Source organism: Corythoichthys intestinalis, chromosome 13 (assembly GCF_030265065.1).
Source record: "Corythoichthys intestinalis isolate RoL2023-P3 chromosome 13, ASM3026506v1, whole genome shotgun sequence".
Classification (NCBI taxonomy): domain Eukaryota; kingdom Metazoa; phylum Chordata; class Actinopteri; order Syngnathiformes; family Syngnathidae; genus Corythoichthys; species Corythoichthys intestinalis.
In genome coordinates this window covers 54790422-54815145 of record NC_080407.1, presented here as the reverse complement: position 1 = coordinate 54815145, position 24724 = coordinate 54790422, and the positions used below count along the sequence as shown (strand labels likewise).

Below are 24724 nucleotides of genomic sequence, written 5' to 3'. Positions count from 1 at the left end.
TATTTTATTCACATTGAAGAAGAATCAAAAACAGTGAGTATTTAAAGCCTTTTTGAGATTTTTAAATAAAAGGCCCAAAGTCCAAAGCAGTTTTCCTCCATTTTAAGTTATTGGCTGCCATTGATTGTGATAGATATGCTTGAAAATTATGTTTTTACATGGCCAAATTAGCATATACAACATAAAAACTAATGAAATAAACCAACAACCTTCAAACTGTTGTAATAGCTTCAAGTAACATGAACTTATTGACTGCCATGGACGGCAATAGATGTCCAATCCATTTAAACTGGGTGGGTTTCCAACCCACCCAGTTCAAATGGACTGGACATCTGCTAGTGATAAACTAATTGGTAGGAGGGTCCATCTTGGCAATTATTTTCAATTCACTGCAGAAGGACGACTGGACTATCATCATCAACATCAGTGAAAAAAATGAACGTTCAAGTGGCGCGTGGGCTGTAATACGGCAGCGCTCTGACGAAAGCGTCCAGTCGTGTGCTGAAGAGCTCGCTGTCCAAAGTGTTACCCAATACGCACGTGGGGTTCTTGACGATGTTCTCCACGTACAGCTGAAACGCAAACACGCACACGTCATTGGCGTGACGACGCAGTTTTACGACGGCGCGTCACTGACGTTGCTGTAGATGTGCTGTAGCGCCTCCCTGGCGTTGTTCACAGAGAGGTCGGTATTCATGACGAACTTGAGTCCGCTGGGCGTCTCGAAGTAGTGAAGACGATAGCGGCTAGTCTGAAAGGACTGGAAGCCCTCCTTCCTGAAAACGGCTAAGGAACACAAGCGAGATTGACGACTAAAATAATCGATAGCTGCAGTCCTAATCTCCATTTGATGAGATCGTCGTTATCGTATCGTTCCCACTCCAAGTACAAAGGATACAAGTCCAAAGGAGACATCTTGCTGACAAAGGAGCGGATGGAGAACAACATCCCATACATCAGTTTATATTCCTGCAGACAAATCAATCACAATTTCGATTTTCAATCAGATTTTATCATTGAAAACAATAAGTTTTCCTGTACCTCCTCCTTTGAGATGCCAGCTTGCTTCTTACGGTTCCACTCGTTGTAATACAGACACTTTCCATTTCGGTCAAATATGTACAAGTTATGGACTGTCATCTGAAACACATCATTAAAAATGTTAAAGATGAATAAGAATGATGATGTTGGTGAGAAGAAGCCCAATCAAACACGCGGAAATTCGAATTATACAGCTGTGTTGAAAACGTAGAGAACGATTCAAACGACTATCATTACTTGTTCGATATGAAAAAGGGTGATAAAACCTTTAAAAGTGAAATGTTACAGCAAAACGAACAATTGCTATTTACCTTTTCTCATTTCCTGTAGGACCCACCAGTGCAGAGGAGCCGGCTCATATGCCTGAGTATAATTTGCGAGCCGTATACTCATGCCTGTTTTGGGATTTCATAAAAGAGAAGATGACTCAACCTAAAGAACAACAAGCAACTTTTTAAAAACTCATACAAGGAATCATATATTTTAGTGCGTTTTTTTTTAACTGCGATACTGATTAGGCGCGTACGGGTTGCTTTCTTGTGGTCCTGTTAGCATCCAAACACACTACATAAACTGATTAAAACAGCGGCTTAAACCTTGTAAAAACTGCACACGCCACTGAAAAAAAATTCAGAATCCATTTTTTAGCATCGCTATGGAAGGATTTACCACTCCGTTGAGATATTTAATCCAAAAAACAATGTACGGTAGTTTGGTTTAATCGAGCGGAGTTGTTACTCTAGAAATGTCCAGCAGATGGCGGAAGAGTTTCCTCAAAGCAGCGTTGCCTTGAAACAACTGCATACGCTCTGTCTGAATGAGCTTGTAAATTCTCCGAGGCCTTGTTCAGACTAATTTTTAGCCTATCCAGATTGTTTTGTAGTCTGAACAGTCACAAAGCACAGAAGTCTGTTTTTTTTTCGATGAGACAGATTGAAACCATAAAAGGGGAGGTCGCTTCGTATCAGATATGGACCACCAGGGCTGTGCAGAGACCGATGGAGGGGCAGGTGCTCATAGATCAAAAGGGGCACATGAACAAAAATTTAATACACCTGAAGGAATCTGACCTTTTAGCCAGATTGCCGGAATCATGCCAGCCGGACCCGTGCTGGCGCAGATCCAACAACCCGGGGCAACGAGACCTCAACAACCCAGCCGAAAGGCCAAACTCATGTTCACCCTAGACCAGGGGTCTCAAACCGGTCCTCAAAGGGCCGCAGTGGGTACTGGATTTCATTCCAACCAAACGAGAACAATCCCTTTTCACCAATCTGGTGTCTAACAAGTGTAATCAGTTAATTGCAGTCAGGTGCTGCTTACTTTAGCAGAAACCTCATTGGTTGAACTGTCTGTTTTGGATCTGTTGGAACAAAGACCAGGACCCACTGTGGCCCTTTGTGGAATCGGTTTGAGACCCCTGCCCTAGACTTAACTCCTTGTACTGACTCCATTTTGAAAGCTGGTAAGTTGACGATTAATTCAGGTCGACAGCGATCAACAGTCAAGACGAAACAGAAACAGACTACGGCGAGGAGGCAGACTCGTTCCAAGGTCACCAAAGTCAACAAAAGGTTTCTGAGAAAAATGACAACGATTAGTTAAACATTCAGTCGTTTTGAAGGCTCTCGTGGGTAGGGCTGTGGGCAGAAGAAGGGTGTGCCTGGGCATTATTTAGGATTATTGTCTGTTTGTGGATTGGACAGGAAGATTCAGGGATTTTGCCACCTCAGCATCAAAAGGGGTCTTGGAGTCTTATCAGTCGTGTTTTCAGTTGGATATCGGGCGTTCTCTAGGGGTCCTTGTGTTGGGACAGGACATCCCACCATTTGTTCTGGACTGTCCAGGAAAACTGATTGCGAAAGTTGGTAGTGCAGACGTGGGCTTGTCAGCGTCAGTCTTGCTCAGTCAATTGCATGACGTACACAATGGGCCCAGCGAGAGCCTTCAAAAGACGGAATGCTAAGCATGGTCGTTTTTCTCGGGAACCTTTTATTGACGTGTGATAGGGTAAATGGTAAATGGTGTTATATAGTGCTTTTTCACCTTTCAAGGCGCTCAAAGCGCTTTCCACTATCTCGCCATCTACCTACTGGTGACACAGCACCAGGAGCAACGTGGGGTTCAGTATCTTGCTCAAGGACACTTAGACACGTTCATCAGGGCGGAGAATCGAACCCACAACCTCTGGTTTGGGGGACAACTACTCTACCACTGAGCCTCGCCTCCCCGCCTGAGTCTGTTTCTGTTTCCCCTTGCCGTCTGATCGCTGTTGACTTGAATAAATTGTCAACTTGTGCTTCGAAGCCTTTTTCCAGCTTTCAAAATTGAGTCAGTACAAAGGGTTAAGTAAGACTAAGGTGAACGCGTGGGGTTTGGCCTTTTGGCCGGGATGTCGGGGTCCCGTCGGCCCGGGTCGTTGGAGCTGTGCCAGTGTGGGTCCGACGGTTCGGCTGGCGCGATTCCAGCAGCTTGTCTAAGTGGTGAGATTCCTTAAAGACACACGGGTCGTAATAGCCTTGGGGCGGGGGAGTTTAATAGGGTAACACCGTTTGTTTTCAACCACCAGATGTCCTCAGACTCCTCACCACACACCCATGTCAAAGCGGAACAGCGTGCGGGGGGCGGGGGCGGGGGGGTTATGCGCCGGTTTAGCGGCACATAGACGGCTTTTTTAAAAGGTGCTTTAGGTGTTCAGGTATAGTACTCGGTGGCATGACTGCACAGTCAGCAAGCACACACTCACGCACAAAAAAAAGCCCAGTCAAAAGGGGCACTTTGGGTACAGAGGGGCAAAAGGGCAGGTGCTCAAGCACCCTTCACCCCCAACCCCATCTTAAACCATCTCAGTCTGAACAGCCCAGATGGGTTTTGACTGTCTGTGACGTCACTCTATGCTGCCTGATGCATTCCTTCCCACGGCAAACTGTCAGGTGTGACAATAATGTGTCCCAATCTGAACAGGCCCAGATCTAATTTGGGCACCTGCTAAAACAGTCAGCCCTGAAAATCCAATTTGAGGAGGAATTCCATTGGAATCAGATATGGAGTCTGAATGCAGCCCAAGTAGCCTGCGATCTGCAAGCAAAGACCATTAAGCCCCAAGTGTATCCTGCCTCTTACCTAATATCAATCAGGATTGGCTAACACGAATAAGGATGGATAGCCTGAGCAAAATCGACCATGTGTCAAGAGCGAGGATAAACTTCAATGATCCTTTGTTGTTGTTGTTGTTAAAGCCCCTGGAAGTCTCTCCAACCAGTAAAACCCAATCCTCTGACCTACGTTCAAGGTCGTCATGGATTGCGAGCTAAAGTCCGACCTCACGGGGTCACATGCCACAGCTGTAACTACGTACAGTAGTGTAGACTGGGTGAGGATTACGGTGCGATCAAATCAAGAAGTTGGGCAACTTTCCACGTGTGACATCTGTACGCAGGCACTCGTATTTGGGCGTTTTGGACTTTTAATCAGGAAACGCGAGTCGTGATTGGTCGGATTAGCCAGAGCTCGCTTTAAAAGATTGCGAACTAAAGCGTGGAGAACAACGGACACACGACCAGGTAGTCCGGTTTATGCCTAAAACGCACTGGCTTACGTTGGAAATAACGTCAGAGTACCATGTTTGCGGGCCGGGTGCCGGCCACGGCGGCAAAAGGCGCCAAGTTTTCTGTAGAGGAGTTGTACGGTTTTACCAAAAAGCCCAAGGTGGCCAGAGGGCATTGCGGGAAAGCGGACGGCAAGAAGGATACCAAGGAGAAAGACGAATCGGTGCTGGCGTCTCACATCTTGGAGGCGGCCAAGAGGGTGATGGAGAGGCGACGCTTGGAAATCTACTTGAGGGAGTGCGACATCACCATGGAGGACAGCGGCATGGTCTACAGGTGGAGCAGAAGAATTGCGCATGGTACTTTGGTTGAAACCATGCTGACATTAGTCGATTTCTTTCAGGAATCTTGGAAAATCCGGACTCAGGGTCTCCTGCCTGGGACTGGGTAAACAGATATGAAAACACACAAATATACTGAAAGACATTGATTTTATTTGATTTTTTTATACAGGAACATGGGTGACGTTTGGCTCTCAGATTTCAGATGAGGTATGCTCAATTGTGGACTTCATGATCATCTCATAAAACATCTCGTTGACTCTGTGCGTATGTAGATGGCGGATAGTGTGATGACACTGGCGTACAACAATGGCATCAACTTGTTTGACACGGCTGAAGTCTATGCCTCGGGCAGGTAAACTACTTTCTTGGGTATACAACTCCGAAACAGTCATTTAACCATGTGTATTTTAGGGCTGAGACCACGTTGGGAAACATCCTGGAGAAGAAAGGCTGGAGGTTAGGAACTGAACCACATGTTTTTCTTGTGTTCCTGTGATCATCGATAGCTAATTCTCCTAATTTTGTCCTTGACCAGGAGGTCCAGTTATGTGGTGACGACAAAAATCTACTGGGGAGGACAGTGAGTATGATTGCCAGCTAGCAAACCCAGGACAGGCTTAAAAATTGACTTGTTGCAGGGCTGAAACAGAGCGAGGGTTGTCGCGAAAACATATCATCGAAGGTACAACAACAAAAGTTCCAAACTCAAATGGACACAGTTGAAGTCGCTGAAATTCTGTGTTGCAGGACTGCGTGGTTCTCTCGCCAGGCTGAAGTTAGACTACGTGGACATCATCTTCGCCAATAGAAGCGACGTCAACTCGCCCATGGAAGGTTTGACAGCACTAGCCGCGTTCAAAGCTAGTAACGCTAACGTTAATATGCTAACACACAGCGATGTGTACTTGCAGAGGTGGTGCGAGCAATGACATTTGTGATCAACCAGGGCATGGCCATGTACTGGGGTACCTCGCGCTGGAATGCCATGGAGATCATGGTAGATTCCATTTGGGCTTGGAGCCGGGATATTTTGTTTACGACAATCGTGTCTTTTGTGTGCACGGGCAGGAAGCTTACTCCATCGCTCGCCAGTTTAATCTGGTTCCTCCCGTGTGCGAGCAGGCCGAGTATCACTATTTCCAACGGGACAAAGTGGAACTACACATTCCTGAACTCTACCACAAGATTGGTAACACACATGTGTACACTGACACACACAGTTCAGTAGGTGAACAAGTAAATGTGACATGTGTCAGGTGTCGGGGCTGTGACGTGGTCGCCGTTAGCCTGCGGAATGCTAACGGGAAAATATGACAGTGGCATCCCTCCATGTTCCAGAGCTGCCATGAAGGTGCGCGAAGAGAAAACCACTGTTATCCAGAAACGGGTCTGCTGCCCTGTTTGACCAAAGTTGCGTGTGCAGGGTCACGCGTGGCTGAAGGAGCGTCTGTGCAGCGACGAGGGCAAACAACAGCTGGGTAAAGTCAAAGAGCTTAACCTGCTCGCGGAAAGGCTCGGCCGCACCCCTGCTCAGCTTGCCATTGGTACGCGTACAAAAACACAGCAGGGTTGAGAACCAAAAGTGGTATTTGCCACGTGGCATTTTTTTGCCATGCGGCAAAATGGATTTTGCCATGTGGCATTTTTTTGACATGTGGCAAATTTGCCATATGGCTTTTTTTTTTGTCATGTGGCAAAATGGATTTTGCCCCGTGGCATTTTTTCTTTGCCATGTTTGATTTTTTTTGCCGTGTGGCAAAATGCGCTATAATGTAAATTGTATGGTCAAAAATCGTCGCCACACATGTTTTTCTGCCATTTAATATGAATGGAAAATTTGGACGTGTATAATCGTCAATGGCATGGACGTTCATGGCCTGCAAAACTGACATATACCCCCCAAAAAATGCCACGTCATTATCCATTTTGCCACATGGCCAAAAAAATGCCACATGGCAAAATCCATGTTGCCACATGGCAAAAAAATGCCACATGGCAAAATCCATTTTGCCACATGGCAAAAAAAATGCTATATGGCAAAATCCATTTTGCCACATGGCAAAACAAATGCTACATAGCAAAGAAAAATGCCACATGCCAAAATCCATTTTGCCACATGGCAAAAAATGCCGCATGGCAAAGAAAAAATGACACATGGCAAAATCAATTTTGCCACATGGCAAAATCAATTTTGGCCCATGGCAAAAATGCCACATGGCAAAGAAAAAAATGCCACATGGCAAAAAATGCCGCATTGCAAAATCCATTTTGCCAAATGGCATAAAAAATGCCACATGTCAAAATCCATTTTGCCACATTGCAAAAAAAATGCTTCATGGCAAAATCCATTTTGCCACATGGCAAAAAAAAATGCCACATGGCAAAATCCATTTTGCCACATGGCAAAAAATGCCGCATGGCAAAAAATGACACATGTCAAAATCATTTTTGCCACATGGCAAAATCAATTTCGCCACATGGCAAAAAATGCCGCATGGCAAAGAAAAAAATGCCACATGGAAAAATCAATTTTGCCACATGGCAAAAAAATGCCGCATGGCAAAGAAAAAATGCCACATGGAAAAATCCATTTTGCCACATGGAAAAAAAATGCCATGTGCCAAAATCAATTTTGCTACATGCCAAAAAAAAAATGCCACATGGAAAAAACAATTTTGCCACATAGCAAAATCTATTTTGCCACATGGCAAAGAAAAATGCCTCATGGCAAAATCCATTTTGCCACATGGCAAAAAAAATGCTACATGCAAAACAAAAAAATGCCACATGGGAAAGAAAAAAATCCACGTGGCAAAATCCATTTTGCCACATGACAAACACCACTTTTGGTTCTCGCCATCTCTCCAAAAACGTATACAACTGAGTACGAAATAGTCAAATTTGACTTGTTTTGTGGCAGCATGGTGTCTGCGCAGTGAAGGCATCAGTTCGGTTCTTCTGGGTGTTTCCAACACCGAGCAGCTGATGGAGAACCTCAGCTCCATCCAGGTAAGCTGCAGCAGAAGAACCGACCAATCAAACGTAAGTTACACTAATTAGACAGCACTTCCTGTTGTCATCTAGGTTCTGTCACAGCTGACTCCGGCCATCATTGCAGAAATGGATACGTTGCTAGGCAACAAACCCGAGAAGCTCAAGAAGGCGGCAAGTAGCTGATAAGCAGACAAAATCTTTCCAAAAATTTGACGAATAAAACATTTTAAAAAATGTCTGTTGAATGAGTTTTCATATACAAACACATCAGGCACAAAAACAAGTTATTTGCAAATAACGTCCTGCTGGGATGTAGTTACTCCAACTAACCGCAAGATGGCAGCCTTTCATGGTATTGTGCTTAGCACGGATAATAGCTACATTTTTCATGTTTTCCCCATTGCTGTCCCCATTGACAGCTTAACGAGCTGTTGACACTTCCTAAACATTTCCTGGCCGCGCCCCCTTCTAGCATTCAACCAATGAGCGTCGACTAGGAACGTCACAAGATAAAACTTGTCAAACTGTCCAAAACAGAACATCTGAATGAACATTGTTTTTACTGTTGGAGCTGCGTTGAGGTCTCTACGTTGTTTTCAGCTTCTGAATATCCCATTTACGAGGTACATTAAAGGGAACACTGTTCGGGAACGCTTCGTCCTCAGCTGCTGATTGGTTCGGAGCCCTTCGCCCTCGGCTGCTGATTGGCCCCTCGCTTCCAGCGACCCCGCCGTGCCTCTTCACAGTGTCACCTTGGCCCCGGCTGCTGCAGGTGGACTGTCCGGCCCACAGGCAGGCACAATCACAGGTAGGGAGCCGGGAATCGCAAACGGAGCGGCCCAACCATGACGTCTCCCAAGAGCAAGACGTCCCCGAAAGCCATCAAGTTCCTCTTCGGAGGCTTGGCCGGGTAAGCGCTACCGCTAGCTGCCCACAATAGCATGCTAACAGGCTGTTAGCCAACTAGCCGCTCCCGGTCTGGAGTTTATTGATCACCTTTGAGCTCCTCGCGTTTTACTACCACGCTGGTTTTCCTCCACTAATCTTTGTGAATATTAAATAGCATTTTTTCTCATCTTCATCGCCATGAAAGGGCATTATTTTCCTTTTCTTTGTCAATAACGAGCCCCCAGTACAATAAATTCATTATCCAGAGTTTAGGAACAATCAAAACAAGTGCAACATTGTAAAGCCTCTTGTGACAAAGCCTGCTATTATGAATGCCACAAATCAGATTAACTGCATGTGTGCGTACGGCCCCATAGGATGGGCGCCACCGTGTTTGTGCAGCCCCTGGACCTGGTGAAAAACCGCATGCAGCTGAGCGGTCAGGGCACCAAAGCCCGCGAGTACAAGACCAGTTTTCACGCACTGGCCTCTATCTTGAAGAACGAGGGCATCAGCGGGATCTACACCGGGTAGGCCCCCCGCCCCGGGACCTTAGGCCACTCTCGCGGCTAACTCCCGCCGTGTGTTCGTCCAAGCCTGTCTGCAGGTCTGCTGCGTCAGGCTACCTACACCACTACGCGTCTAGGCATCTACACCATTTTGTTCGAGAAGATGACGTCAGCCGACGGACGCCCGCCAAACTTCTTCCTCAAGGTGCCCGAAACGTGAACAAAAGAACTCTACGTGGATCTCTGACACCTGTCTATGTTCCACAGGCGCTGATCGGGATGACGGCTGGCGCAACGGGAGCGTTTGTTGGCACGCCGGCCGAGGTGGCGCTCATCAGGATGACGGCGGATGGCCGGTGAGAGTCACTTGAGTCATTTTCCCGTCAGTTTCTTCATTCACACGGTTTGGCGTGACGTATACAGACTTCCGGTGGATCAGCGACGAGGCTACACCAACGTTTTTAACGCTCTGGCTCGGATCATGCGCGAGGAGGGCGTCACCACTCTCTGGAGGGTGAGAGAGAGTCTGTCCAACAGCTTGCGTGTATTTTGAACTACTCATACTCACTGATGGTTTCTCGCTTAAGGGCTGCATTCCCACCATGGCAAGGGCTGTGGTGGTCAACGCCGCCCAGTTAGCATCTTACTCGCAGTCCAAGCAGGCACTGCTAGACTCTGGTAACAACACACGAGTGCTACGTGACACCTCCAAGTATATTGACACACTGTGTGTACCTTCCAGGCTACTTCGGCGACGACATCCTGTGTCATTTCTGCGCCAGTATGATCAGCGGCCTGGTCACCACGGCGGCGTCCATGCCGGTTGACATCGTCAAGACCAGGTGAGACCCGACACCTTGATAGACCTAGCCTGTCACCTCTTACCGCCTCCCTTTTTTTGTCTTCTTGCAGGATTCAAAACATGAGGATGATTGACGGCAAACCCGAGTACAAGAACGGTCTGGTGAGTAATCGTTAAATGCAATTTCTGCAGAAATCCTGGACGGTAAACCGCTAAGCATGTAGAACTAGAAACTGTAATTTCTGAAGAAATTACACTGGGTCTTTGCTGCATAACAGGTCATTTGTGGACATTGGGGGTGGGGGGGGCGTGTCTTGGTCATATCAGGTCATTTGGGGACATTTGGTGGGCGTGTCATAGTCATATATGGTCATTTCCTGTTGATTTGGGGACGAATGTTTGTTTGCCATTGAAAATGAATGGGTAATTTGGACGTTCATGGCCGTCAATGGCATCGGATTGTTATTGCGTCAATGGAATCCAAATACATTGGCATCAATAGAATTGACATACATGGCTGTCAATTGCATCTGTCGAAATTGGCCTCATGCAATGTTAATGCTATTACAAATGAATGGGAAATTTGGACGTCCATGGCCGTCAACAACATCGACTCACATACGCGTCAATGGAATCCAAGTATATTGGCATCAATAGAAATCGACAAACATGGCCGTCAATGGCGTTAAACAAAGTAAATGCCATTGAAAATGAATGGGAAATTTGGACGTCCATGGCCGTCAATGGCATTGACTTACATTTGCGTCAATGGAATCCAAGTATATTGGCATCAATAGAAATCGACAAACATGGCCGTCAATGGCATTTAACAAAGTAAATGCCATTGGAAATGAATGGGAAATTTGGACGTCCATGGCCGTCAATGGCATTGACTTGCATTTGCGTCAATGGAATCCAAGTACATTGGCATCAATAGAATTTACATACATGGTGGTCAATGGCATCAATGCAATGTAAATTCCATTGGAAGTGAATGGGAAATTTAAAAGTTGCATCCCATTAAAAATGAATGGGAAAGTTTTTGGCAAAAAACTTTTGCCCCTCACCGTCCCGGAATTTTTCGTGTCCAAATTATGTGATTTGGTCAAAAACTGTATGACTGGATACATTTTGAAAAAAATTTTTTTTTTCTTTGAAAAATCGGCGTTTACGGGCGTACGGAAAAATTTTCAGGGTCGTTCGAAAAATTCCCTACGTCGTGTGGAAATTCTGGTCGTTTCGATATTTGAACTGCCTTTTTCGAAGACCCAGATAATAACGTTGAACGGGCCGAGTTTAGCGCAGCCATTGGTTGGACTTAATAAACGACCGAATGGCGTCATGTACACTCTGACCCGCAGGAGGTGCTGGTGCGCGTGGTGGGAAAAGAGGGCTTCTTCTCGCTGTGGAAAGGCTTCACGCCGTACTACGCTCGCCTCGGACCGCACACCGTGCTCACCTTCATCTTCCTGGAGCAGATGAACCGCCTGTACAAGACCTACGTGCTCGACCGCTAACAAACACGCACAAAAGTGTTTTAATTTAATTTTTTGTAAAAAGGATGGAACGAATAGCTATTTAGAGTATGGTTTTGAGCTTCGGATGATTATGATGAGGGTCCATTAAAAAACAAAAAACACGGGACTATTGATTGGACTTTTGTCAATGCTGTTTTGTAGTACGTGGACAAACACATATTTGGAAATACGCAAAAACTGATAAGTCCCATGGACATTTACAGAATGAAAAACATGAGTGTGTACACAAAACATACACTGTAAGACTACATTGACAGTGCAGGTCAATTGCCATATCTTAACGTAGTTAGCTCGTAGCCACATCTTGCTACAGAAGCACACAGGCTTAAAGTTGTCATGTGAAACTCGACACATGATGACGTCACTCAAAGGCACAAACTGTACTATCTGTTACGTAATTGTCAGTATGCCCGTTGTACTTACACATAAATGGACGATTTTGTATGGTGCTTGTCCGCACAACGTCCGATCTGGGTCAAAATGGATCGGACGTCTAGCGCTGTCAACGGCACTGAAAATTTAGCAAAAAAATTTGCAATTAACCAACGGGTTTTATAGATATACATGTCCAGCAAATTTGTGATTTAAAAAAATATATATATTAACCCTATCAGGCACAATTCTCAGTTTTTGTTTTACCCTTATTGGCTGCAGTTGATGGCACTATGGACATCCAGTCCATTTTGACTGATTATAATTACAAAATATCATACGATAATGATTCATAATTTAAAAAATAAAATTGCTAGTACTGAATTGTCTTAAAATAGTGTCAACCTTTGAATAGTTAGTCGTCACAAGTGTCCCCTAAGGGGTTATTTAAAACAAGCACTAGTGGTGCTAGTACAGGCTAAAAGCACATGTTACAGTGCGCTTGCATCTGTCTTTGCTTGAACTTGAACAGCTACACGCACAAAAAATCTGAATTATCCCCCCCAAAAAATCCGCATTCTGCATCACATGCTGTAAACATAGAGACACAAACGTAGCTACAGTGGTCTGAAAAAGTATCTGAACCTTTCTAACATTTCTGCATAAAATCACCATCAAATGTGATCAAGATGAAAATACAGTGTCTGCTTTAACTAAAACCACCCAAGAGTTCAGCGCAGAATACTCAGAGGGGTAAAAAAAAGAACCCTAGAGTGTCTGCTAAAGACTTACAGAAAATGCTGGCACAGTCCAAATCTCTGCACACATTAACTATATGTAAAACTACGACCAAGAATGGTGTTCATTGGAGGACTGTCTCCACTGAGGAAGCCAATGCTCTCTAAAAAAACGATGCTCGTTTAATGTTCGCAAAAAGGAACTAGGACACTCCGCACAAGTTTTGGCAAAAATATTTTGTGGACTGATGAAACTAAAGTTGAAATGTTTTAGTGTAACACATAACGTCATGTGTGGAGGAAAAATGGAACAGCTCAGCAACATCAACACCTCATTTGGGGCTGTTTTGCTACCTCAGGGCCTGGACAACTTGCAATCATGAACGGAAGAATGAATTCAAAAGGATGTTTTGCAGGAAAACCTGAAAAGCTAAAAAGATGATGTATGCTGCAACAAGACAATGATCACAAACACAGAAGTAAATCAACTTCAGAATGGTTTCGGAAGAACAAATACACGTTGTGAAGTGGCCAAGTCAAAGTCCAGATTTGAACCCCATTGAGATGCTGCGGCATGACCTAAAGACAGCGTTTCATCCCAGGAATCCAACTGAACTGCAGCAGTTTTGTAGAGAAGAATGGGCCAAGATTAGTCCTGATCGATGTGCAAGACTGATTTGCAGCTACAGGAAGCGTCTGGTTGAAGCTATTGTTGCCAAAGTGAGGGGGCACAATATATTAAATATGATGGTTCGCTTACTTATTTTTCCCGCTTCTGTCATTGTTTGCATACTATCCTCATTAAAAGATGAAAACCAATAAATGTTTTGATGGTTTTAGTTAAACCAGACACTGTATTTTCATCTGTGTGATTTTAACAAAGATCAGATCACATGTGATGGTGATTTTATGCAGAAATGTGAGAAATTGCAAAAGGTTCAAGATACTTTTTCATACCACCGTAGCTAGTAACTTGATGTCCAATCTGTTTTGCTACACATCTTGACAGACATGCATACACACAGATGCTAAAAGTTGTCAAAATAGTTGTTCAGTTCCTATAGTAGGGGTGTGACAATACATCAAAATGGTGATATATCGCAATACTTTGTACCCCAAAAGTTTATCAATATGCTCCTACCAAAAATTGATATACCGTTTTAAAAAGGTGTCGCTGTTTAAAAAAAAAAATCTTCCAATAGAATTGTGTCTACGTTAGCTCACTGGCTGCCGCGAGACATCCATCAGTTCTATATCTATAGTGCTAATAGTAGATTCTAAACAGGACTGGTCACTAGCCAATCGTCATGACCCAAGCACAGACAATTCGGAGTTGTGGTTGAACCTCGACAGGTGTGTGTTTTCGGAGTACTGGACTCCACACTCAAACCCCGCGACCGATCCTTAAGATGTCTTTTCTATTTGTGTTCCCCAGCGCTAAAGGTGAACGTAAAGGTTAAAGTGTGTGCGTGGGTGTGTGACTGACCTTTGCTTGAAGGCTGAGCGTGTCACATTTCTCCTCTGGGTGAACTCTGACCTTCTCTTGGTGCTCGCTGGGGACCGTCTGACTGTTACACACATGTCATACGTTAGTTTGAAGCTTTAAGGGCCTTGACAACATCAAAAAAAGATTTAAAGTTCAATTTAACCTTTTGTATTGCACTCGTTGGCTGCCGTTGATGTGGCCTCTCCTTCCTAGTAGGCTGCCCTCTACTGGCTAACTCCAAACAAATTCCGCAATTCTCTAATCGGCTGAAACTAAACTTTTTTAAAATTGCTGACTATTGATAATAATAATTATTCATAATAGGAAATACTACTTTTAAATTAAATTCTATATTAAAAAGTGAAAACAGTAAATATCAGATTTTTACAGTCATGTACTTTTTTAATTATTCATTTCTTAAAGGGAACCACGGACAGAAAGACTTGTAGTTCTTAAAAGATAAATGTTCATATAAATTATATTAATATGACATTCAAACCCTTCTTAATATTTTCGTTTTTATAAAATATGAAAAATTTGTTTGACAAGTAGGTCGCCATCGTTGTTGACGACACAATGCAAGAGGCAGACAAACAAGTAAGAAAAAAAAAGGCAATGATGCAACTAGCAACGAAGGGATATACAAACTGTCAAATGGCAGCAAGCCGCCTAGGATCGGTTTAAAGACACTGCTGATAAGTTGGAATTGGATGTAGATACGACACTGGGAACTCACCCCACGGCTCTGTAGCAAAACAATCTGACCAGCAGCAGAATGTGACAAAATCATGCCAGTCGTCATACTAGCGCCGCTTGCTAGCTAGCAAAGCTTTTCTCCCAGTCCAGGCCAACCACGTCATTACCCTCAGCATGCATTGCACACGTAAAACATGGCGCCCTCCGTAGGTCAAATCATGTACTAAATAGTATATACTTTTAAATAAAGGGCAATAATATATGTTTCTAATAACACATTTTAGTAAAAGAGAACAATTATGGATAATTAGAGCCTACAAGTCTTTGAGTTTGAGGTTCCCATGAAATTTGATTTAAATCAGGGAATAAAATACATTCTTATATTGATTTGAAAAACTAAAAAATAATCTTGTTTAAAAAAAAAAAAAAACTCTTGATTTCTCTTCTTAATGATGATTGATGCAAAATGTTTGTAGTTTTTTCATAGTAAACAAAAACACTACCTTTGGTTTGGAAAGCAATATTTACATAGTCGTTTCGAAATATTTATTTTCTCCGTGTGTCTGCATTTCTCACTAAAATTTGCCACCCAGAGTCATATAACGTTATTTATATAGGAGTCGATTCGTCGACGACCACAATAATCGAAAAAGTGACATTTCCACCCGCTCCCTTGGCCTCCCGCTGGGTCCGCCCCCAACCGGCCCAAGTCCATAAAAAGCGGACGCACCCCCTTGGGTGACACTTCCTCGCGGCCGTGGGAACCTTCCGCTTGCACAGGCAGTCCGCCGGCACCAGCAGCCCCCCCACTGAAGACAGCTGAGGTAGGCCGCCCCACGACACCCCCCTAAGTTGTGTGCTTTTCTTGTTATTCCGGGCAAATTTCACATCAAGGTCAAGGTTGAGACAAACAGGAAGTGAGGACAAAGTCCAGAGGGGTGGGCCAAATTTGCCCTTTAACTCTTTCAACGTCCGGTCATGAGTTTATCACTAGTAGATGTACAATTCAGTTGAAGCGGGAGGGGTGGCAGCGAGTGAACATGGCAGTCACCGAGTTAAAATAAGCAAAAATCACTTGAATTTCAATGGAATGACTTATATAATCGACAAAGTCGTGCTTGAAAGTAGTCTTTGAAGCTAATTTAAGAATGAATAAGTAACATTTCATAGGTAAAGTAAATACAAGAATAGTTGGTTTTTTTGTAATTTGTAAAATACATGTAATTTGCACATTTTGGCAAAAGTTTTGAGACTGAAACTGAATGGTGAAAAGTCAAAACATCTCATTGCCACCTACTCCCTCAATATGACTGCCTATTAAAATGAATTTAAACAATGCCAATTCACAGTTTATAAGATAAATGCATTCAAATCCATTTTTCTTTAGCTTGCCAACTATTACCTTTCACTACAATTGCTGTCCAGCCAACGCTTTAGTTCATTGAAATGATTAGAGAAGGTCACGATATAAATAGCGCAAATATTTCTGGAGAGTTCAGCATCGCCTCCCCCCACTTTGATTCTAGTTGGCCAAGAGTGAAAGGGGAGGGTGTTAAGTCAACTTCATGTACTGTACTTCCTGTCCGCAGACAGGATGTCCATCACAAAGATCCACGCTCGGGAGATTCTCGACTCCAGGGGAAACCCCACTGTGGAAGTGGACTTGTGGACCGCTAAAGGTGAGCGCGTTATTAGCTTAGCCTCGCCGTGCCATCATACTGTCCCCTCATACTTGGGCATCTTATCTCAGGTCACTTCAGAGCGGCGGTCCCGAGCGGTGCCTCCACTGGTGTCCATGAGGCACTGGAGCTGAGAGACGGCGACAAGAGCCGCTACCTGGGCAAAGGTATGCCCCCCGCCAGTGCTTAATTTGTAAATCATTAGGTGCCGGAACACTAAGTACATATGACAGTGCAGGGATGACGAGACGGGCACAGGTCCCGGAACATACGCAGAAAATGATGCTGAAAACAACACATAAAAAAAATGGCAAATGTGGCAAATAAAATGCCACACAGCAAAATAATTTTTGGCAAAAACATGCCACATGGCAAAATCCATTTTGCCACATGGCCAAGAAAAAATGCCACATGGCAAAAAAATGCTACATGGCAAAGAAAAAATGCCAAATGGCAAAATCCATTTTGCCACATGGCCAAGAAAAAATGCCACATGGCAAAATCCATTTTGCCACATGGCCAAGAAAAAATGCCACATTGCAAAATTCATTTTGCCACATACCAAAAAAATGGTACATGTCAAAATCCATTTTGCCACATGGCAAAAAAAATGGTACATGTCAAAATCCATTTTGCCACATGGCAAAAAAAATGCTACATGGCAAAGAAAAAATGCCACATGGCAAAATCCATTTTGCCACATGGCAAATACCACATTTGGTTCTCACTGTCTCTCCAAAGTACATATGACAGTGCAGGGATGACGAGACGGGCACAGGTCCCGGAACATGCGCAGAAAATGGTGCTGAAAACAACACGCAAATGGCAAAAAAATGCTACATGACAAAGAAAAAAATGCCACATGGCAAAATCCATTTTGCCACATGGCAAAAAATACCACATGGCAAAATCCATTTTGCCACATGGCAAATACCACTTTTGGTTCTCGCTGTCTCTCCAAAGTACATATGACAGTGCAGGGATGACGAGACGGGCACAGGTCCCGGAACATACGCAGAAAATGGTGCTGAAAACAACACGCAACTGGCCACTTGCCAGGTGGCGCTGAACCTGACCAGCTGCTGCCACGGTAGCAGCACCTGCCCCAGCTTGGCTGGCTGTACGTGAACCTGGCTAGTTGCTGCGGCGCTAGCCTCCTGCTGCACATTAGCATTATTGCTGCAGCTGCCCTCATCGCCAATTGTTGCTTTTCTGACTCATTTTGAACCATCTAACTTCTTTTTGAAAAAAGACAGTAAACGCATTTGTCTTTTTGGCATGTTCAAATACCGTTTGACCCTGGCTGCTTGCTCCCCAGATGCCACAAATTTCCAAAGTTTTTTATGTCAGGGGCGTGATTTGTTGGTCCAACTTTTCAGTGCATCAACAAATCTCCGACACTTTCATAAGACTTTAATTTTTTACAAACAACATTCTTGGGATTTGTTTTGTAAATGGCATATTATTATTATTTTATTTTATACTCTAATGTCCATAACTAAGCGCGGTCCCTTTAAAAGACGCTGGGACTGGAGAGCTGTGTTTAAATACGTTTTTATATTATTATTTTCTATACACGAGAGGGGCCAGATCTGCCCAAATTAGTCCCGGAACACAGGGAGGCCAAAATCAAGAGGTGCCGGATCTTGTTCCGGCAGGATCTGGCACAAATTAACTCCTGCTCCCCAACCACGCTAATAAGACCGTGACACTTGGCATTTTCCATTTTTAGGAACCTTGAAGGCAGTGGACCATGTCAACAAGGACATCGCCCCCAAGCTCATTGCCAAGGTTAATACAACTGCGCAAAGCCGTTAGCTCTGCTAAGAAAGTAGTACATACCTTCTTGTCATTCCAGAACTTCAGCGTGGTGGAGCAGGAGAAGATCGACAACTTCATGCTGGAAGAGGACGGCACCGAAAACAAATGTAAGCGCGTCCTTCTCGGCCTAGTCCGTCCGCGTCTGAACTGTCGTCTGTCCTCGTTCGCAGCCAAGTTCGGCGCTAACGCCATCCTGGGAGTGTCGCTGGCCGTCTGCAAGGCGGGTGCGGCCGAGAAGGGGGTCCCCCTGTACCGCCACATCGCCGACCTGGCAGGACACAAGGACGTCATCCTTCCCGTTCCCGTGAGTGCATGAAATCATCACTAAGATACATCAGTGCGGTGGTAGACCAATATGCTAATGCCTGCAGGCTTTCAACGTGATCAACGGGGGCAGTCACGCCGGGAACAAGCTGGCCATGCAGGAGTTCATGATTCTGCCGGTGGGCGCCTCCAACTTCCACGAGGCCATGAGAATCGGCGCCGAGGTGAGCGGCTCGCTAAGCCGTACGTGTAGCCGGCGTGGGGCCAGCGCTTTAACTACGAATTGTCCCGCAGGTTTACCACAACCTGAAGAGCGTCATCAAGGCCAAGTACGGCAAGGACGCCACCAACGTGGGCGATGAGGGCGGTTTCGCTCCCAACATCCTGGAGAACAACGAAGGTAAGACAAACGGATGTCCGTGACGTGAACACACGGGTAATGTCGTCATCGTGCGCCGCAGCTCTGGAGCTGTTGAAGACGGCCATCGAGAAGGCCGGCTACCCCGACAAGATCATCATCGGTATGGACGTGGCGGCGTCAGAGTTCTTCCGCGCCGGCAAGTACGACCTGGACTTCAAGTCGCCCGACGACCCTTCCAGACACATCAGCGGCGAGAAGCTCGGGGACTTGTACCGTAGCTTCATCAAGAACTATCCCGGTAGGCTAAAATAACATTTGGTGGCTTACGGCGAGGTGGCTAACTCAGCTTTCTCTATCTAGTCCAGTCCATCGAGGACCCCTTCGACCAGGATGACTGGGAGCAATGGGCCAAGTTCACGTCCTCCGTGGACATCCAGGTTACTGCCGCCGTCCCGTATTCTCCACACACAGGCAGCAGGACCGAGAACTAACAGTGGTATTTGCCATGTGGAAAAATGGATTTTGCCATGTGGCATTTTTTTTTGCCATGTGGCATTTTTTTTGGCATGTGGCATTCTTTTTGCCATGCAACAAAATGGATTTTGCCATGTGGCGTTTTTTTGCCATGTCTCAAAATGGATTTTGCCATGTGGCATTTTTTGCCATGTGGCAACATGGATTTTGCCATGTGGGATTTTTTTGCCATGTGGCAGAATGGATTTTGCCATGTGGCATGTTTTTTTTGCCATGTGGCATTCTATTTGCCATGCGGCAAGATGGATTTTGCCATGTGGCAAAATTTTGCCATGTCTCAAAATGGATTTTGCCATGTGGCATTTTTTTGCCATGTGGCATAATTTTGCCATGTGGGATGTTTTTATTTGTCATGTGGCATTCTTTTTGACATGCGGCATTTTTGACATTTGGCAACATGGATTTTGCCATGTGGCATTCTTTTTGCCATGTGGCAGAATGGATTTTGGCATGTGGCATGTTTTTTTTTGCAATGCGGCATTCTTTTTGCCATGTGGCGGAATGGATTTTGCCATGTGGCATTTTTTTGCCATGTGGCAGAATGGATTTTGCCATGTGGCATTCTTTTTGCCATGCGGGAAAATGGATTTTGGCATGTGGCATTTTTTTGACATGTGGCAAAATGGATTTTACCATTTGGCATTTTTTTTGCCATGTGGCATTCTTTTTGCCATGCGGCAAAATGGATTTTGACATTTGGCATTTTTTTGTACATTTGGCTAAATGGATTTTACCATGTGGCATTTTTTTGCCACGTGGCAAAACTGATTTTGCCATGTGGAATGTTTTTTTGCCATGTGGCATTCTTTTTGCCAGGTGGCAAAATGGATTTTGGCATTTGTCATTTTTTTGACATGTGGCATTTTTTTGCTATGTGGTAAAACTGATTTTGCTATGTAGCATTTTTTTGCCATGTCGCATTCTTTTTGCCTTGTGGCATTTTTTTTGCCATGTGGCAAAATGGATTTTGCCATTTGGCAAAATTGATGTTGCCACGTGGCATTTTTTTGCCATGTGGCAAAATGGATTTTGACATGTGGCATTTCTTTTGGTATGAGGCGAAATGGATTTTGCCATGTGGCAAAATGGATTTTGACATGTGGCATTTCTTTTGGTATGAGGCAAAATGGATTTTGGTTTGTCGCATTATTTTTTTGGGGGGGGGGGGCTGTAATTTTTGACCATACTCTTAGCATTACAGCACATTGACATTCAACTGGCAACCAAGTTAGGCTGTGCCATTGACGGCTATAGATGTCCAAATTTTCCAAAATCCAAATCCATTTTGCCACATGCCAAAAAAAAGCCATATGGCAAAATCCATTTTGCTACATGGCAACTACCCCTTTTGGTTCTCGCTGTCTCTCCACATGGGGCCGCTAGCCTGCTAACTATAGATGCAACCTATCAGATCGTAGGTGACGACCTGACTGTGACCAATCCCAAGAGGATCCAACAGGCAGTGGACAAGAAGGCCTGCAACTGCCTGCTGCTCAAAGTCAACCAGATCGGCTCTGTCACAGAGTCCATTAAGGCGTAAGACGCTCGTCCGCCTGTCAGTCTTTCTTTCTAGTCTATTTGTTTGACCTTCACTGTGTGCGTGTGGCAGGTGTAAGCTAGCTCAGACCAGCGGCTGGGGCGTGATGGTCAGCCATCGTTCAGGAGAGACCGAAGACACGTTCATCTCTGACTTGGTGGTCGGACTCTGCACTGGACAGGTGATACGCGCAAGGACCCATAAGAGCTTAGATCTCATCCAATGCTAACATGTCGTGTAATAACATAGTAACCTATGCGTTTGTGTGACAGATCAAGACTGGCGCCCCCTGCAGGTCTGAGCGTTTGGCCAAATACAATCAGCTGATGAGGTAAGCGCTTTCCACTTTGACTTCCTGGTTTTCGATCCTAATTCCTCCTCCCCGACAGGATCGAGGAGGAGCTGGGCGACAAAGCCAAGTTCGCCGGAAAGGACTTCCGCCACCCCAAGATCCAATGAGGACTCGGCCATTGTTTTCTACCGAAGACGAAACAACAATAAAAACACTGAAAAACAACAATCGAATGGCAAAAAGTCAATAACGCACACACAAACACACACGCCTCCGTGACGTCAACGTGGACGTTTGGGCGAAGGCCGCCGGTTGCCTGGTGATGAGCGGCGACCATGTGACAAGACATCATCAATGACTAAACTATTGCCACCGATGTCTGTGTCAGTGAGTCGAAGACAGTTTTTGTCATCGGATGCCGCAGATTTGATTAGCTTAACTCATTGGCGGCAAAGCAGAGTTGCTTAAAAAACGAAGTGTAACTTTGGCATATTACGACTTACGAGACTCAAACTAATGCGGGCAATGACTCGAGGTATTGCGGGGGGCGTACAATAGCGCATCAATCACAAGGCAAAAAGGCCCGTGACGTCAATCTGCTGAAAGGGGGCCGAGACAAAAGGGGGCGGGCAGGCAGGTCATTAGCCGCACCTTTGGGTCGGCACCATGTGAACGACTGCGGCTCCGCCCCCTACCACAGGAAATATTTTACCGGGACGACCCTGTCGCCGCGGCGACACTTTACGAGGGGGCGGAATGCAAAATCCGGGGGTCGCCGCGGGGGGAAAAAAGGGACGATGATGATGATGGACATGGTGGTGTCCAACAACTTTTGAACTTTTTGTGGCGACCAGTCGAGGGTGTTCCTCACCCGTTAGCCAAAGTTAGCTAGGTTAGGCTCCATAGATAACAAATGGAGTGATATTTGTCAATGGCGACCAGTCATTTAATGAAGACAAAATTGCCAATCGATGTGAATGTGAATGGTGGTTTTGTCTAACTAAATGCAATTTGCAATTGGCTGGCGACCAGTCCAGAAGATGAATTCATGGAACATCTATAGAATCATGTCCAGGTGACTTCCCCTCAACACTTCCAGACCTTCATTTTGTGTGTGTGCTCGTGAGACACGCAGTCACCACGACGACGCCGGCGCCAAGCATGTGTGACATCACGCCACCGATTTGCTATAAAAGGTCGGACGGGACCTCGGCCCTCAGACGCGTCCCCACTGGGAGGAACATTTTTGTCGTTCGGCCAGCACTTTCCATCGATTAGCTCAGGACGACCGACAACTACTTTTGTCGGGATTTGGTACAATCCTGCACTTGCGCATCAAAACGACGAGTAACAGCCAATCACAGTGCAGCGTTACTGACCTGAAAATGGATACTTCTTTCTTCTCCGTGCTGGTCCTCATCTTCATCATCAGCACCGAGTGCAGGCCGGAGCCTCAGACCCGCGATGTCAAGGTTTGTCCGGGGTCATGGTGTTCTTAAAAACAAATGTATTTAAGAAAATGCTCACATTTTTGTAATAGAATATTTTGTTGATCAAATCCGGCTCGAAGGACCATTAAAATGTCAAGTTCAAATACAAAAACATTACAGAACATAAGGAGAGAAGGCACTCAATTTAATTGAACATCTTGCAAGGAGAACAGAGGGAAGCTACACAATGCAATACTAAGACTACACAATACAGATTCCGCAATCGTTCTAACCGAAGCCCTCTGTTCCCTTTCTTTTTATTTGGGATGGCCCTAGCAACAAAGAGTCCAGTGAATTTGTTTTGCAATGTGTGTGCATGAAGGTGGAATTAATACATGTGTGTCAAAACGTTCCAACGCAGCAACGCTGTCTCAAGATGCCGTCGTTCTTATCATCCTACCAGTTTCTTCAAGACAAAACATTTCTTCATTGTAGGGCTGCAGCTATCGATTATTTTAGTAGTCGATTAATCGATGAACTAGTTAATAATTAGTAGTTAGTAATTGGATAATTCACATCAAAAATTAAAATACCTGAGCTGAGCCTCAAACGGTATAAAAAAATTTGCATCTAAGTGCATCAAAAGAACAATTGGCTAACTTACATAGCAAAAGTCTGTTAGCTTAAATGCTATAAAAAGGATAACTTTTTTTTTTTTTTTTTTTACAATGCTCTTAACAAAAAAAACGGCTAAATATACCTATAAACTAAATTACGAATGGATTAAAAAACTATAAACTCAAACAAAAACTTAGCTGTTGGTTTTAACAGGGAGCAGCTGGATTTAGCCATGTGAAATGAGTTATGTCATATTCACTGTTACCACTAGAGGCCAGTGTTTCCACCCAAATCTATAAAACTAGATGCAAACAATTTCAAAACAAACCATTACAGCACAATTGAATTCGAATGTTTTTTTCTAATCGAATTACTCGAGTAAAGCGTTGCAGGATTACTTCATTGTGAACAATAATAAGCAAAGCATCTCCTCATTGTGACCAAGTTCTCGCCAACGACCAATCGCTGAAACCTGATGATTCAATGCCAGACACGCTAAGACTGCTGATTTTCTTAACAAATTTACCAGATCTTTGGCTTCTGTCTACAGGCCATGACTGCACTGTTCGGCTCTCGACTCTCCTCGCTCCTCATGGAGCACCCGTCCCCGTCCGAGGGCTCGGCGGACGGCCTGTTAGAATCCCCGGCCGAGAAGCGGGAGGAGTGGGCGTCTGCGGGGACGGCGCGCTTCCTCGCCGACGTCCTGCGGCGGCATGCCAAGATGAGGAGGCGCGGCGGGAAACTGACAGCACTCGGGGGACGCGGATGCTTCGGCATGAAGATGGATCGCATCGGCGCCGTCAGCCGACTCGGATGCTGAACTCACCCTCGCGGGCTACCTCTGACCCCTGGCGAAGGCTGCTAGAAGACCATTCGTGTAACAAGACAAGCATGTGTTAAACATGCGCATTTGTGTTAACTCCATCAGCTTCATTGACGACGATAGACGACAGCCAATGAGTTAAAAATGTGTTCTTCCTCTGGCCAAAACGCCCCCTTCCCTCCAATTAGTTTATTACGAGTAATGTCCAACCCATTTGTAGTGGGAGGGTGGAAAATCTATCGTCGTCAATGGCAACCAATGGGTTTAACAAGTTGGTGTACTGTATTTGACAACATTCCATGACTGGATGCAAGTGTTTGTGTAATTGTGAGCCTGAATTAAAGATAAAGCTCATTGTTTGAGTCAATTTACTGACTAAACTTCTTATCGGGCCTTGAAACACTTTTTAG

General features: G+C 44.9%; 5 protein-coding genes across 7 annotated transcripts; 4 read left to right on the top strand and 1 right to left on the bottom strand.

Moving 5' to 3' along the window:
• Window positions 1–46: 46 nt before the first annotated feature.
• trappc1 (trafficking protein particle complex subunit 1) lies at window positions 47–14318 on the bottom strand. Of its 2 annotated transcripts, XM_057855702.1 has the most exons (7): window positions 14260–14318; window positions 12088–12175; window positions 1353–1436; window positions 1042–1140; window positions 899–969; window positions 638–776; window positions 50–572 (listed from the first exon to the last, which is right to left on the bottom strand). In XM_057855702.1, the coding sequence occupies exons 4-7, from the start codon at window positions 1138–1140 to the stop codon at window positions 444–446; spliced, it is 438 nt and encodes a 145-aa protein (XP_057711685.1). In that variant the 5' UTR covers window positions 1353–1436; window positions 12088–12175; window positions 14260–14318; the 3' UTR covers window positions 50–443. The 2 variants fall into 2 exon arrangements, with proteins under 2 accessions (XP_057711687.1, XP_057711685.1); XM_057855704.1 differs by lacking the exons at window positions 1353–1436; window positions 12088–12175; window positions 14260–14318 and adding an exon at window positions 1308–1327 and having other exon boundaries at window positions 47–572.
• Window positions 4467–8182, top strand: LOC130928903 (voltage-gated potassium channel subunit beta-2-like). Its single transcript, XM_057855707.1, has 14 exons — window positions 4467–4925; window positions 4993–5036; window positions 5103–5140; window positions 5206–5285; window positions 5345–5389; window positions 5469–5513; window positions 5572–5615; window positions 5681–5802; window positions 5847–5930; window positions 6002–6122; window positions 6190–6284; window positions 6357–6477; window positions 7854–7942; window positions 8018–8182. Exons 1-14 carry the CDS (start codon window positions 4663–4665, stop codon window positions 8108–8110), a joined length of 1284 nt encoding a protein of 427 aa, XP_057711690.1. The 5' UTR covers window positions 4467–4662; the 3' UTR covers window positions 8111–8182.
• slc25a11 (solute carrier family 25 member 11) lies at window positions 8634–12751 on the top strand. The gene is made up of 9 exons (XM_057855696.1): window positions 8634–8837; window positions 9193–9345; window positions 9412–9529; window positions 9592–9680; window positions 9748–9838; window positions 9912–10002; window positions 10067–10166; window positions 10237–10288; window positions 11488–12751. Exons 1-9 carry the CDS (start codon window positions 8773–8775, stop codon window positions 11641–11643), a joined length of 915 nt encoding a protein of 304 aa, XP_057711679.1. The 5' UTR covers window positions 8634–8772; the 3' UTR covers window positions 11644–12751.
• Window positions 14319–15648: 1330 nt separating the features above from the next.
• Window positions 15649–21672, top strand: eno3 (enolase 3, (beta, muscle)). Of its 2 annotated transcripts, none has more exons than XM_057855688.1 (14): window positions 15649–15779; window positions 16545–16634; window positions 16706–16801; window positions 18367–18425; window positions 18493–18562; window positions 18626–18759; window positions 18827–18943; window positions 19014–19119; window positions 19181–19378; window positions 19441–19517; window positions 21026–21150; window positions 21224–21332; window positions 21424–21482; window positions 21541–21672. In XM_057855688.1, the coding sequence occupies exons 2-14, from the start codon at window positions 16550–16552 to the stop codon at window positions 21608–21610; spliced, it is 1305 nt and encodes a 434-aa protein (XP_057711671.1). In that variant the 5' UTR covers window positions 15649–15779; window positions 16545–16549; the 3' UTR covers window positions 21611–21672. The 2 variants fall into 2 exon arrangements, with proteins under 2 accessions (XP_057711671.1, XP_057711672.1); XM_057855689.1 differs by having other exon boundaries at window positions 15706–15779; window positions 16549–16634.
• Window positions 21673–22828: 1156 nt separating this feature from the next.
• Window positions 22829–24586, top strand: nppcl2 (natriuretic peptide C-like 2). The gene is made up of 2 exons (XM_057855407.1): window positions 22829–22915; window positions 24042–24586. Exons 1-2 carry the CDS (start codon window positions 22829–22831, stop codon window positions 24309–24311), a joined length of 357 nt encoding a protein of 118 aa, XP_057711390.1. The 3' UTR covers window positions 24312–24586.
• Window positions 24587–24724: the final 138 nt, after the last annotated feature.